General features: G+C 45.9%; 4 protein-coding genes across 4 annotated transcripts; all 4 read right to left on the reverse strand.

Moving 5' to 3' along the window:
* Window positions 1–831: 831 nt before the first annotated feature.
* LOC149375778 (uncharacterized) lies at window positions 832–2,297 on the reverse strand. Its single transcript, XM_089596441.1, has 2 exons — window positions 1,541–2,297; window positions 832–1,493 (listed from the first exon to the last, which is right to left on the reverse strand). Exons 1-2 carry the CDS (start codon window positions 2,295–2,297, stop codon window positions 832–834), a joined length of 1,419 nt encoding a protein of 472 aa, XP_089452567.1.
* A 381-nt stretch (window positions 2,298–2,678) lies between these two features.
* LOC149375779 (uncharacterized) lies at window positions 2,679–3,182 on the reverse strand. The gene has a single exon (XM_089596446.1). It carries the CDS (start codon window positions 3,180–3,182, stop codon window positions 2,679–2,681), a length of 504 nt encoding a protein of 167 aa, XP_089452572.1.
* Window positions 3,183–3,386: 204 nt separating this feature from the next.
* On the reverse strand, window positions 3,387–3,986 carry LOC149375780 (uncharacterized). The gene has a single exon (XM_089596451.1). It carries the CDS (start codon window positions 3,984–3,986, stop codon window positions 3,387–3,389), a length of 600 nt encoding a protein of 199 aa, XP_089452577.1.
* Window positions 3,987–5,390: 1,404 nt separating this feature from the next.
* Window positions 5,391–6,190, reverse strand: LOC149375781 (uncharacterized). Its single transcript, XM_089596455.1, has 2 exons — window positions 6,165–6,190; window positions 5,391–6,117 (listed from the first exon to the last, which is right to left on the reverse strand). Exons 1-2 carry the CDS (start codon window positions 6,188–6,190, stop codon window positions 5,391–5,393), a joined length of 753 nt encoding a protein of 250 aa, XP_089452581.1.
* Window positions 6,191–13,918: the final 7,728 nt, after the last annotated feature.

Here is a 13,918-nt window from a genome sequence, read left to right on the forward strand (position 1 = left end):
TGTTGCTCACCAAAAATGGTTTTATCGAAGTTCACCACGCGGTAAACTTATATAATAGGCTGCCGATTCGAGCTTGTGAGGAAATGCCCTTGCGTTTTTATAATTTTTTTTTCCTTGATATATTTTTGCTAAATACATGTATGGGTCTTGTTTATGATAAAAAAAAATATTTTATCATAGTTTCCCGCGTGGTAAACTTAAATATTGGTCAGCGGATTCAAAATTGTAAAGAAATATTCTCGCGTGTTTATTAACTTTTATGTTTGTCATTTAGTTGCTTAAAACTTTCAGAAGAGTTGCTTACCATGAATATTTTATTATAGTTTACTGCATTGTAAAGTAAAATAATGCTCCGTTGGATGGAGCTTGTGAATAAATCTAAGGTCAATGTCTCTATTTGCGATCGCTTAAGTCCTATTTTTGTCCGTCTTTTTTTGTGATAAAATAGCAAAATACGTTATTTTTATTAAACATGCCATACATTTAAATACATTTTAAGATTACATTTATTTGTGTTTGTTTTGACTGCTTTATTTAGTCGCAGGAGATTACAAAAGCTTTTCAACACTTTAAATAAAGAATACGGCACAAAGGATAGTCACTTCGGTGTGTAGTCGTCGTCCCCTTCTTCTCTCCTTCTCTCGCGTGACGTGCGACTCTTCTTGCTGAGCCCTCGTATACGAGTGAGTGCCACTGGCCGAGCGCGGTGACGCACGAGGTAGGAAGCCGGGAGAGAGCGCAGCGACCGACGTTGCATGGCAGGGCGCAGGTCCCCGCTCGGTTGGTAAGAAAACCCGAACATCCCGCCCGCCTCGATCCAAGAGCGAAATCCTAGTCACCGCCCGCCGAAGCGAGGGGAGTCCCTCGATCGTCCGTCGCAGGAAGGCTAGAGTCCGCAGGTGCCACAGGGAGACACGCAAGCTTTACAATGGGCCGCATGTATTCGCTGGTGGCTGTCTTGACGGCAGCAGCACGGACTAGTCCATCGTATCCAGGGTGTATGCGGGTAATACGGCCCAGAGGCCAGCGACCGCTGGACTGTAGCAGAATAGGGTCAAGAAGAACCACCAGGTCCCCCACCGCGAAGTTCCGACGAATAGCGCTCCATTTTGGCCTCTGTTGGAGAGTATTTAGATACTCACGGCTCCAGTGCGTCCAGAATTGGGTGCGAACGGCCTTGACAAGCTCCCAGTGCGTGAGCGGGTCTAAATTCTCTGCAGCATGGGTAGCTTCGATGATGGAATTGACGGGAGCCCCACTGAGGAAATGTCCAGGCGTGAGCACTTCGAGATCAGAGGGATCGCCAGACAAGGGCGTCAACGGGCGGCTATTCAACACGGCCTCAATTCCAACGAGAACCGTAGAGAACTCTTTATACGTTTGATGACGAGAGCTGAGCACACGGCGTAGATGGCTCTTGGTCGACTTGACCGCGGCCTCCCAGAGTCCTCCAAAATGTGGCGCATCAGGAGGAATAAACTGCCAGGAACCCCCTGGGAGGCAAGAGTCCCGGCGACTAGGTCCCAGTTAAATTCTGCGCCCTTCAACGCCTCGCGGAGCTCTAAATCAGCTCGACGGAAGCAGGTGGCGTTGTCGCTCCAAAGCTCGGATGGTCGGCCTCGACGACCGGTGAAACGGGTGAGAGCACCCAAGAAGGTGGCCGCGGAAAGGTCGCCTACAAGCTCCAGATGCACGGCTTTGGTGGTCATGCACACGAAGACAGCGATGTAGCCCTTTGTGGTCCGGATCCCCCATCCCTTCGATGTAAGCACGGAGAAGGGCCCGGCGTAATCGACTCCGGTGCGACCAAAAGCGCGAGACGGCGTGACGTGAGACGCGGGCAGCGGAGCCATAAACTGGCTTGAAGAGTGCGCCTGTAACCGGGCACAGATGACGCACCCTCTAATGTGAGCCTTGATTCTGCGTGGCCCGCTGAGAATCCAGGCACGCTTGGAGACGTATGCGCTGGTTGCGCGATATCCACCGTGGAGGGCGCGTGCGTGGGCCCAAGAGACCACGAGTCGAGCGAGCGGCGATGTTCCGCTGAGGAGGGGAGGGTGCTTCTCTTCGTAAGACAGCGATGAGTGATCGAGCCGCCCGCCAACACACAGAACACCGTCGACATCGAGGAAGGCGGCAAGAGAGGTCAAAGAGCTCCGTTTCGGAAGACGTTTACGCTTCCGCAGGAGTGCCAACTCATCCCCAAACGTCATCGATTGACTCAACCGAACGCAGGCCAGAAAAGCGTCCTGAATCTCAGACGGCGTCAACAGCGAAAGCACAGAACGGGTGGGCATGCGCTGCAAGCGGTGTCGCACCCATCGACAAACGCGCCCGAGGAGGCCCAGTACATCGCGCAAGCTCGAGAAGAGCTGCAGCAGGTCCAAATCAGGCGCGCTGAAGGCGCAGCAGAGTGAGGGCGTGGGCGTGGGTGGAGGCAGTGTCTCCTGGGGCCAAGACTTGTCGTCCTGGGCCAGCCACGTGGGGCCTCTTCACTACAGGGGCTGCTGTCGGAGGCCACTCATGTCGGCACTTCTGGTGGCTAAGTCGGCCGGATTCGATTGCGACGGCACGTATCACCAGGCACTGGGTGGCAGGACCTCCTGGATCTGAGCGACGTAGTTGTCGACGAGCACGTTGTTGGCCGGCTGATCGGAGCGTATCCAGTGGAGCACAATTTAAGAGTCGCACCAAGCGTGGCAGTGCTCGATCGCGACTCCCAACTCGCTGGCTGCTGAGCGAAGAAGCTTGGCGGCGATGAGGGCCACTCGCAATTCTAGATGTAGGATGGTCATGCGAGCGGTGGGCTCGGTCATCGGCTTGAGCGCGCGGATGGGCGCAAGCTTAGTACGAGCGAGAAGTATGTGGCAGAGAGCGAGCCCATCTGAAGACCGCATCCGCGAATATACAACAGCGGCCATAGCACTGTGACTGGCGTCAGAAAACACGTGCAGCTTGACATTTGACGACGGAGACATACCAATCCAACGAGGCAGAGAAAACCCGAAAATGGCCTGCAGCTCGGCGGTGAAAGCGGTCCAGCGGCGAGTCATGGAGGACGGTACGTTCTCGTCCCAGTCCAAGCGCGCACGCCACAGGTCTTGCAGTAAAAGCTTGGCGTTCAACACGATCGGGGCAAGCCAGCCGCACGGATCGAACAAGCCTGCGAGCGCGGCGAGCATGGATCTCTTTGTGGTTTGAAATTCGACAACGGGCGGCGTCAAATGGAAGAAATCCGAGGGCGGGACCCAGCCTACGCCCAGTTCGCTTAAGAGGCTTTCAACACTGAGGTGATCCTAAGTAGGACGGAGGCGGACGTCTTCGGGAAGGTCTTCAAGAAGCTCGGGCGTGCTGGCAACCTACTTTCGCAGAGGAAAACCGCCCGCTTAAAAAAGTCCGATCAGCTGGTCGCGCAGACGCTTGGCCGAGCCGATGTCATCAGCGCTGGAGAGGATGTTGTCAACGTAGCGATCGTTCATCACCACTGGGACGGCCTCGGGCCAGCGGCAGCCGTCATCCTCGCACAGCTTCTGTACGACCCGTAGTGACAGGTACGGGGAGCACGAGGCACCGTAGGTAACGGTGAGCGATTGGTAGTGCGTAGGTGGCTGCTTTGGGTTGGAGCTCCACAGAATGCGCTGCAGGTCGACATCGCGTTCGTCAATCAGGATCTGGCGAAACATCATGTGAACGTCAGTACAGAACGCAATCCAGTGACGACGCCAACGCAGGAGCACACTGAGAAGAGCCGTCTGGAGCCAAGGACCAGCATGGAGCACGTCACTTAGGCTATAACCACTGGAAGTCGGGCTCGACGCGTTGAAAACAACGCGCAGTTTGCGACCTTGGTCACCGTGCTGCCAAATGCCGTGATGTCGGATATAGTACACTGGACAGTATGATGCAGCGAGTTTGTCATCAGTAAGGGGCTTCATATGACCGAGGGTAATGTACTCTGCCATGAACCGGGCGTACTCAGAAGCCATCTCGGGAGTCCGTTGTAGCCGACGATGCAACGAGCGCAAGCCAGCAGTGGTGCCCTGAAGACTGTCACCAAGAAGGCGCACAGCGTCATGTTTCAGCGAAAGTCGCACAATGTAACGCCCGTCGTCAGCGCGATGATAATCAGCAAAGATTCGCTCGCATTCCACATCCTCAGGCGCTCGGCGGCTGACATGTGGCACCTCCTCGATCTCCCAGAATCGCTGGAGCTACGCAGCCAGCTCTTGATCCCAGGGCGACTGAGTGTTCGTGTGCAGAGTTGTGCCTGCGATGAGGGCGTTCGAACCCAGGCCAGGGGCACGGCCGACGAGAGTCCAGCCAAGAGCCATGCGCTGTCCGACGAGCTCGTCACGCTGAACGTAGCCTGGTTCGATGAGGCGGTGGTAAACGTCGACTCCGAGCAGAATGTCTACATGGCAAGGTTTGTTAAACGCTGGATCGGCCAGAGGCTCAAGATCAAGCCACTGTCTCATCACGGCTGGGTGCGAGGGGGCAGACGGAAAGGTGAGCCCGAGCCGCGGCAAGCAGAGCGCTGTCAGGTGGATTGGCGGTGCATGCTCTCTAGTTTCAAGGCGTAGATGCGCTCGGGTTCTCGAAGGGATGGTCAACCCTCCCCTAACCCCATGAATGCTCGCCTTGTTGACTTCTAGCGCTGCGCCGAGCTGCTGGGCCAACCGGATGGAGATGAGTGCAACCTCAGAGCACGCATCAAGGAGAGCTCGACCAGCGACTCGTTGGCCGGTGGGACCAGTTATCTGGACAAGAGCGGTCGGAACTACGGCTAGTCAGGACGATGGAGGCCCCTGATGCTGTGAGTCGGTGGCGGACGGGCCTGCGGGGTCGACTTTTGGCTTCTTGGGCGAAGAGGGACGCTGATCCGATTCAGGCTTGCGCCGATGGTTGCTCTCGTGCAGCAGACTGTGGTGAGGCTCCCTGCACTGCTGGCAGACGGACCGTAAAAAGCAGAACTTTACTGCGGAACCTGATCTCAGGCAATTAAAACATAACTGCCCTTGATAGACCATGCGTCGCTGGGCCTGCACGTCAAGGCCTTGAAATTGCGCGCAGTGACCCAGGTAGTGCAACTCTCTGCACGACGGGCATGGCGGCAGCGAGCCACTGATGGCAAGGGCTCTAAAGTTTCGTCCAGAAAACGGGGGGGCCGGAGAGCGCATGCTGGCCGTGTTGGCTAAACGAGCAGGGCGAGAGGCCTCGACGGAGCTAAGTGCGCGGCACTGTCAGCGAAGGGAAGTCGTCAAGGCAGCAAAAGTGGCAACTTCCGCCATGGTGTCTGTGCCAGCGCTCTCCAGCCGCTCGATCTCGTCCTCCCACGCGCGTCGGGTCGTCAGATCCATGCTAGTCATCGCACAGGAGACAATCCAGTCGTCTTACTGAGACACAGGGCGACCCAGAGCTTCCAGCTGATTTCGATGTTTTCCCAGGGTGTCGAGGAGACCCTGAAGCCCTCGAGCTGACTCTTTCTTCAGAGACTTGATGTTACGGAGCGCCGTGATATGGTCATGGATAAGAAGACGGCGGTGCTCGAAAAGTAAGGCCCAAGCCGTTGGGTAATTGGCACCGATGGTCTGAACGGTGTCGAGAGCGGCCTTGGCGTCTCCGTTCACCAAGGATTTCGAATAAAACAGCCTCTTCACGTCGATGAGCTGTTTATCGTCGTGGACGAGCGCGTGGAAGAGGTCCCGGAAACTTTCCCAATCCTCTCGCTTCCCCGAGAAGGAAGGGATGCTGATCTTGGGCAAGCGGGCTCTATGTCTCGAGTTATGACGGTCCAGGTCGGCGCCGCCCGGGCCAGGGAGAGGCGTGAGGGTGTTTCTTGCGTTGTAGAGACGTGATCGAGAGGCGATATAGTCCGACTCTGCCGTCGAGTACATCTGGTCAAGAAACTCCAGCTTCTCGGGTGGCGGTGACTCCAGAAGACTCACGTGATTGGCCTGGAAAGTGTTCCAGTAACCGTCCAGCAGCTCGAGCCTTACTTCCACGAGACCTAGGCTCCAGTTCGGGGGGTCGATCTTCTCGACGTCACGTGCGAACCGGCTGATAACGCCGGCGAGGGCGCTCTGGGAGCCGAGCAGGCTCGTCCAATCGTCGTTCGACCTGAAAAAACGATCACTAGCTTGACGTTTGCATGAAGCATGTCTTGCCTCCGGGCCACGAGTGGCAGGGCCATGTCATCGCCAGACGCGACACAGCTGTCGACGCACGGCGCATCGACGGCAGACAAAACAAATAGAAGGAGAGTGAAAAAGAAAGAGTGTGAGAGAGAACACGAAAGGGCGAGGATGCCCGAAGGGACGTGCGTAGACCACGCGCACGCAAGCTACACAAGCTTCGAAGCCTGTTCCTCAGCGTCGACCCCCCGGGCCAGCGAAGCGCAACAGCTCCGCCACGCGAGGCGGACGTTCGCGATACGAGGCCAACATGGTGGCCGCGGCCGATGAGGATGCCACGAGCGCTTGATCGCGGCTAACAATGGCGGCCGCGAAAGCCTCGCTTTCCGACGTTTTAATGGCGTCGAACAAAGCGTCACATCGACAGCTGTACGGCCTTATCTCTGCCGTAGCCGAGCACAGCTGCTGGACCGCGGGCTCTGTGGCCACCGTGGCAGCCACCGTGTGCACGCTGTTGATAACGCGAGTGCCAGCAAGGCAAGCGTTAATGGCGGCACGACTTCGTCGTGGCGAACACCTGTGTCGAATCGTGGGAACTGTGTCGACCACGACGACCTCCATTACACAACATTTCTTTAAACTGTACTTACATTACGCTGTGTAAGTCGAATCGCAGACTGTGACCACCCTAGCTGCGGCGTTGGCTGCTCTTCTCCTCGAAATCCGGCTCGAAGGATCAAATGTTTGTTTTGACTGCTTTATTTAGTCGCAGGGAATTACAAAAGCTTTTCAACACTTAAAATAAAGGATAAGGCACAATGGATAGTCGCTTCGGTGTGTAGTCGTCGTCCCCTTCTTCTCTCCTTCTCTTGCGTGGCGTGCGACTCTTCTCGCTGAGCCCTCATACACGAGTAAGTGCCACCGGCCGAGCGCGGTGACGCACGAGGTAGGAAGCCGCGAGAGAGCGCAGCGACCGACGTTGCATGGCAGGGCGCGGGTCCCCGCACGGTTGGTAAGAAAACCCAAACAATTTGTTTTTTTTTTAAGTTAGATATATTTTAAGGTTACTAAACCTAGTAAAATATGAAGCGAACGAATATAGGGACTCTAACGAAAATAGGGACACTGACATTACTTGCGTCTGCATAATCTCTCGTCCCTATCATTTTTTTGCTAGACATTCAGCACTGTTGCTAAGAAAATTTATTTTATGAATGTTTACCGCGTGGTAATCTTGGATTATTGTCTGCCGAATCGAGTTTGTAAAAGAAATACACTAACGTGTTTATTGAGTCTTAGGCTGGTAATTCTTTTGCTTAAGACTTTAAGAAGAGTTACTTATTATAAACATTTTATCATAGTTTACCGCTTGGTAAACTTAGATAAAAGGCTACCAATTTGAGCTTGTGAAAAAATTCACTTGCGTTTTTATAATTTTTGGTCCTTGACATACTTTCGCTTAATACATTGATGGGTGTTGTTTATGATGAAAAAAAAGTATTTCATCAAATATAACCACGTGATAAACTATGATGTTAGCTTGCAAAACAAAACTGTAAAAAACACCAATTGGGTGCCTATGATTTTGTATACTGCAAGGGGGCACTTCTACGATCTAGAATTTATAATACACGCTTTACATTTATACTTATATTTTTTTATTTATTGTATTTTCTTATAATAAAAAATCCGTCTAATAGACAATTCAAATTTTTTGTACATACATATATTTCATTTTATAAAAAAAAAAAAAAAAAAAGGATAAAAATTCCTATTTTCAAATTCAAATTTGAACGCCGCGCGCGGGGAATGTGCGTCTAGTACGTTGAGAAAACGCTAGAGTGCGGGAAAACCTGCTACTCAAAAGGAAATAACGTTAGCATAAAAGGCACCATTGCGCAATGCAAAGGCAGTTCATCTTCCAGCGACCCTGGGACGCGGTATATCCGTTGCTCACCCAGACCTGGAACTTTCCCGTGCACCGGTACTATACCGCGACGAGCACGAAGGGAGAGAAAGAGACGAAGAAAGGAAGAGACGAAGTACGAAGGCCGATAGCTGAAAAGTAAGTGTGTACACCATCACTAAGGTAACACTTCCACTAACCGGTACCTACTTGGACTTTCGGTGCTCGACCGCTTTAAGCGTGGAGACGACGCATCCCCAAGTAGTCGAGGCACTAGGGTTAGCGATCACGTTCTTAGGCGAAGTTCCTGGGTTGATGACTTGAGCAGTGCTCAAGACACCCAAGGGCCCTGAGAACGACCTAACCTTACGTGACTTGGTCGGATAGGTAGTTACCTGACACTAACTTTCCGCGGCTGTAATAAAATTTCGTATTAGTCTAACCTAACGTGTTCAAGCAAAGATACTAAAGAGGGAAATTTCAAATTGTCATTTTGTAAAATTTTCTATTAAAAGGGCAGATAAATTTTAAGTGAATTGTCGAGTATAGTATATATTGTTTTTTATTATTAACGTAAAAAAAAAAAAAATTGCGATTACTCAAATAAAATTAATACATGTAAAAATTTAAGATATAATTTCCTTAGAATCATATGATTGAATAAATATAAGATAATTAAAAATAAATTGATTGTACTTATTTAAGCAAACCTTCCCCTCCATATAAGATTGCGAGTTCCTTTTTATAGTTTAAGATGAAAACTAGAAAATAGCTGTTAAGATTTGAAATCATTTAATAAACTGAGAATATTATCTGAACCCCAAAAAGGGACAGGAATAAAATAAAAAAAAAAGATATTAGATTAGAAAAATATTGAATAAGTAAAAGGAAAGATATTAAATTATTAAATTGATTAAATTAAGGAAATATTCCGGAAAACTCAATAAAGTAATGATCAATGAACAATTGCTGTATATGGTGCAGGAATGAATTGATTATTCAACAGATAAATTTTGAAACTTGACAATAAATTTTTTCTAAGTATTGTATAGAATCGGCAAAGTTGAGCAATTTCGCTCTTTTACACAGGGCCACGAACCCGCCCTCCGACATATAAACACAATCATTGTTTGTATGTTGGTTCCTAATCTTAGAGTTTCCTCGGTACAGATAATATTCTTAGCCGATTGTTACTACCACAAATTAACCGGGGTTATACTCAAAGAAAGGGAAGTCGTAAATGGTACCCCTGGTGGGACTCGCAATTGTAAGAGGGAGTGTTTGAATGGGTGCAAAAAATTTATATTAGTTTCCCCGCAATATGTTGTAGATGCCAAAATCCAAGGCGAATAATAAGCCAACTGCGTACTCTGGGCTCCATTATCAGGCAATAGTGCGACGAATTGAGGAGCTCGAGAGAGAAAACGCTACACAAAAACAACAACTACTAGAACTCGAAGCACAAATCACACACATATATTCCCTAGAGCCAGTCATAGATACTATTAACAGAAAAATAAATAAATTAAAATTAGTCCGACAAAAAGACCTTACTCAAATAGCCAACGAACTCAACAAATTTTATTTAACTGATTGTAATTTTAACAGATACTTTACCTTCCTTGATTCGGAAATTACACATATTTATAAAAAACTCCCGAATTATCGAGCACTACGGGATTTTCCAAACGAATTTGAATCGATAGAGAATTTGAAAAGTGATCATAAAGTCACAGAAAAGTTTAGTACCACTTTGGCTTGTATTATATTATAAATAAACACATTATTAAATTTTATTAAAAGTTTTATATTATTCGTTTGCCTTAAAAATGGTTAAAACACGACGAGGGGGCAATAATGAAGAAACACAACAAGTAACGGCTCAGATCCACGGGGAAAACGAAGATAACTTAAGTGGAATTTTTCCATTAGAGGAGTCACCTCAGCCAAATACAGTGGGTGGAAATGATGGAAATATTTTCGAGGTTATAGGGGTCCAAAAGCAGCTAATGGCTGAAATCCTACCTCTCAACCCCGAGAATAATTCGGAACAAATTATTGACAAAGTAAATAAAGTCATTACACAAACGAACACACTGAAAGAACAATCGATGCGACTTACACATACGTACGATGCACTGGAGACCCATATAGAACGACTCACACAAACACAAAATCAAATACGTACTAAAAACGCACAACGTCAGGCAGAACTTATTAGACAATCAGAAATACTCGATAACTTAAACAAACAATTCGATCAACTCGCACTAAACATAGGGAAAACAACACAAACATTCCAAAAACTCAATCAAACAGTCACGGCACAAACACAAGCCATAGTCAATTTAGAACAGGAAGATGATCGCATATACGAGGCTATCGCCCAACACAAAAAAGACGTGGAATCGATCATCACCCGAAAATTAAATAACGTACAAGGCAGAGGAGTTTCTCAATTGAAAGTAGATCTACCCACTTTTAGCGCAGCTGCAAGTGATCGACCAATCAAATTCCTTAAAGCCTTAAAAACTTACATTGAAATAACTTCCATAGAAACTGACACGATTAAATTAGTGTTATCTCAAGCATTAAAAGGCCCGGCACTTGATTGGTTTGAGCACATCGAAGAAAGAATAAATTCCATGAATGATTTTGAAACTTTATTTTTGAATAAATATTGGAACACGACGGTACAAGCTAAAGTTCGTCGAGCGCTTGAATGGAATGCATACGAAGCCACAAATAATATGAGCCGTAGTGAATACGTGTTAAATTTGTATAGTTACGTGAAGATGTTATCAGCACCACCCACTGAAGCGGAGGCCGTTGAGAAATTCGCAAATCATTTTGACGAAGTCATACAGCAGTCTATAATTCTTCGGGGAATTAACAAAATTGACGATCTCATAAAACTCTTAGATTCTATGGATGCAGTAGGCGCGTTAAATAGCTCAATTTCGATTCGAGAAAATTCATACATAGATTCCGGGAGACAAATAAACTCAAGCCCTACGCGGAATCATAGCAACTTCCGAGCCTCAACACCAAACCCTCCCAATAGCAATTGGCGTGACCGCGGTAACAATACAAATAATACCACCATAAACCGAAATACGAACTCAGGTCAACAAACTAACAACAACAATAATAGTTCCAATCGACCATACGTAGAAAGACCACAAAGTAGCTCATACAATCGAGGGACCCAGGGAACTCAAATAAATTTAATTGAAGAGATCCCAAATCAGGAAAACGAATAGACGTTGTATCCCAAACCCCTAAAGATTATCAAACCTATACTTCATGGGATACAACGATCAGAGGGGGCATTACAAAGACAAGTATATTAAAAAATTATGAATCCAAGCCCGAACAAAAAGATAACATAAACACCTTACACACTACCACGCTACCACATGGAAATAAAAATTTAAAAATAATGTCGAAAATTAACAATAATCAAGGGAATCTACTTATCAAGGCTCAAGAATGTTTGATACCTCGTACATATACAGTTTTGGTTCCATTTGATAACCAGCTTGAAAAAAAAGTGACCGAGGAGAATAAGTCTAATATTGTTACAAATGCATGCCATTCCTACTCAATTTGCCATAAAAATCAAATAAAAAGTTGTTCAGTAGTCAAACCAGAAATACATACAGTATTCGAAGATTTAAGACAGACACTATTAGAAGAACCACACAGCGAAAATCAGTTAACCAATAAAGCTTTTTTATGCCCGGAAATCAATATTGAGATAAAAGGCGTTGAACTAGAGGCCTTAATAGATACGGGGAGTAAACTCACATGTATATCTGAAGACACTTATGAAAAATATAACGAGGCATGGAAAATTTTCCCTACCCTTCCGGTAATTGGATTCCAAGCATGCGGTTTTATCGGTGAAAAATCACTTAAAGTTAAAAAACAGTTCAGAGCAGAAGTAAAAATAAAAAATATTCATTTAGAAATTGACTTTCTTATAATACCAAAACTGATTCAGGGTTGCATACTAGGAATTGATTTTTTAAAGAAAAATAAAGTAGAAATCCACTTAGACAAAGACGAAATTATTTTCCCTTACGAACATAAACATAAGGTAATACAATTTAATACATATAAAAAAGAACTAGACACAATAGAATTTATCCAAAACGAATCAGAGCTCAGTAATTCCAATGATGAGGTTCTGGTTACAGATTTACAAATATCTGATGACGAGATATCTGAGAAATTACAAAAGCTAAAAAACATTAATAATACACAAAAGAACCAACTTGAATGCTTAATAAAACATTATAGACATATTTTTCGTAAAGAACCGGGACAATTTAAGTCATACACATACAAATTGAAAGTCACTAATGATGAACCTTACTTTTTATACCCTTACCCTGTATCCACCAAGCTAAAAGAAAAGGTCGATAACGAGATTAAACGAATGCTTAAACTTAATATAATAGAACACTCGGATAGCGTATACGTAAACCCGCTTACTATAGTTTCAAAATCTGATGGTTCGGTACGAATATGCCTCGATGCACGAAAGTTGAATGAACGACTAGTAAGTGATCACGATGGAGCCGAGGAAATGGACGAAGTGTTAAGGAAATGTAGTAACATTGGGGTAATGACAAGCGTTGATCTAACAACAAGCTTTTGGCAGATCCCGTTGCACAAAGAATCACGGAAATACACGGCATTTTCGCATAAAAAAAGAACGTACCATTTCAAGGTTGTGCCTTTCGGTTTAAAGATAAGTAGCGCTGCTTTAACTAGAGCATCTGATTTTTTACTCAATGGTATCCGAGATTTTATAATCGATTTTGTAGATGATTATTTATGTGTGTCTAAAACATTTCCTGAACACTTGAACCACCTCAGGATCCTTTTTGAAAGAATTTCAAACGAAAATATAACTATAAATTTTAAAAAAGTCGAATTTTGTCGGGAAGAAATTAAATTTGTAGGACATATGCTATCTCTACATGGTATTAAACCCGACCCGGAAAAAATAGAAAAAATAAAAAACTTTCCAATACCCAGAAACGCCAAAGAAATCAAAGGATTTCAAGGGTTGGTAACCTTTTGTGCTAAATTCTCACATAGTGTTTGGGGACAAATGGAACCATTACTGGAATTGATCCGCAAGGAAAAAACCTGGAATTGGGGAGACAAGCATTTACAGGCCTTTAACAGAGTAAAGGAACTGTTCCACGACGATTTATTCTTAAATCACCCCGATTTAAACAAACCCTTTGTATTGTATACCGATGCGAGTAATATCGCACTTGGAGCTATCCTATGCCAAAAAGATCAAGATGAAAACGAAAGGGTAGTATACATGGCCAGTCGTACGATAAAAGGGGCGGAGAAAAATTACTTTACTACAGAACTTGAATTATTAGCAATCGTTTGGGCATTACACAAATTCCGTTCTTTCATTTTGGGTACCAAGGTTTATATTAAATGTGACCATCGCGCGTTATCATATTTAATGTCATGCAAATTTTTAAGTGCCCGATTAACGCGATGGATGCTTTCCATTCAGGATTATAATTTTGAAATAACATATATCAAGGGAAGCGAAAACGTTGCGGCCGATTCATTAAGTAGATACGCATATGAAAAGGACCAAAACAGGATTGAGGAATTTAATATATTTACAATATTAACTAGAAAACCGGATAACAATATATTAAAACAACTTAAAGACATATCAAACTTACAATCAACGGATAAGAGAATACGCGCCATTAAAGAAAAAATAAAGAATGGACATGAATATACCCGGTATAAACTGGAAGGAGAAATCCTCTATCAATTATGTAATCATAGAAAGAAAATTCTCCTACCAACATGCCTAGCCAAAGAAATT

Source organism: Copidosoma floridanum, unplaced genomic scaffold (genome assembly GCF_036245765.1).
Source record: "Copidosoma floridanum isolate Cflo_tuat_1 unplaced genomic scaffold, Cflo_Japanese_pri ptg000004l, whole genome shotgun sequence".
NCBI classification, from domain to species: domain Eukaryota; kingdom Metazoa; phylum Arthropoda; class Insecta; order Hymenoptera; family Encyrtidae; genus Copidosoma; species Copidosoma floridanum.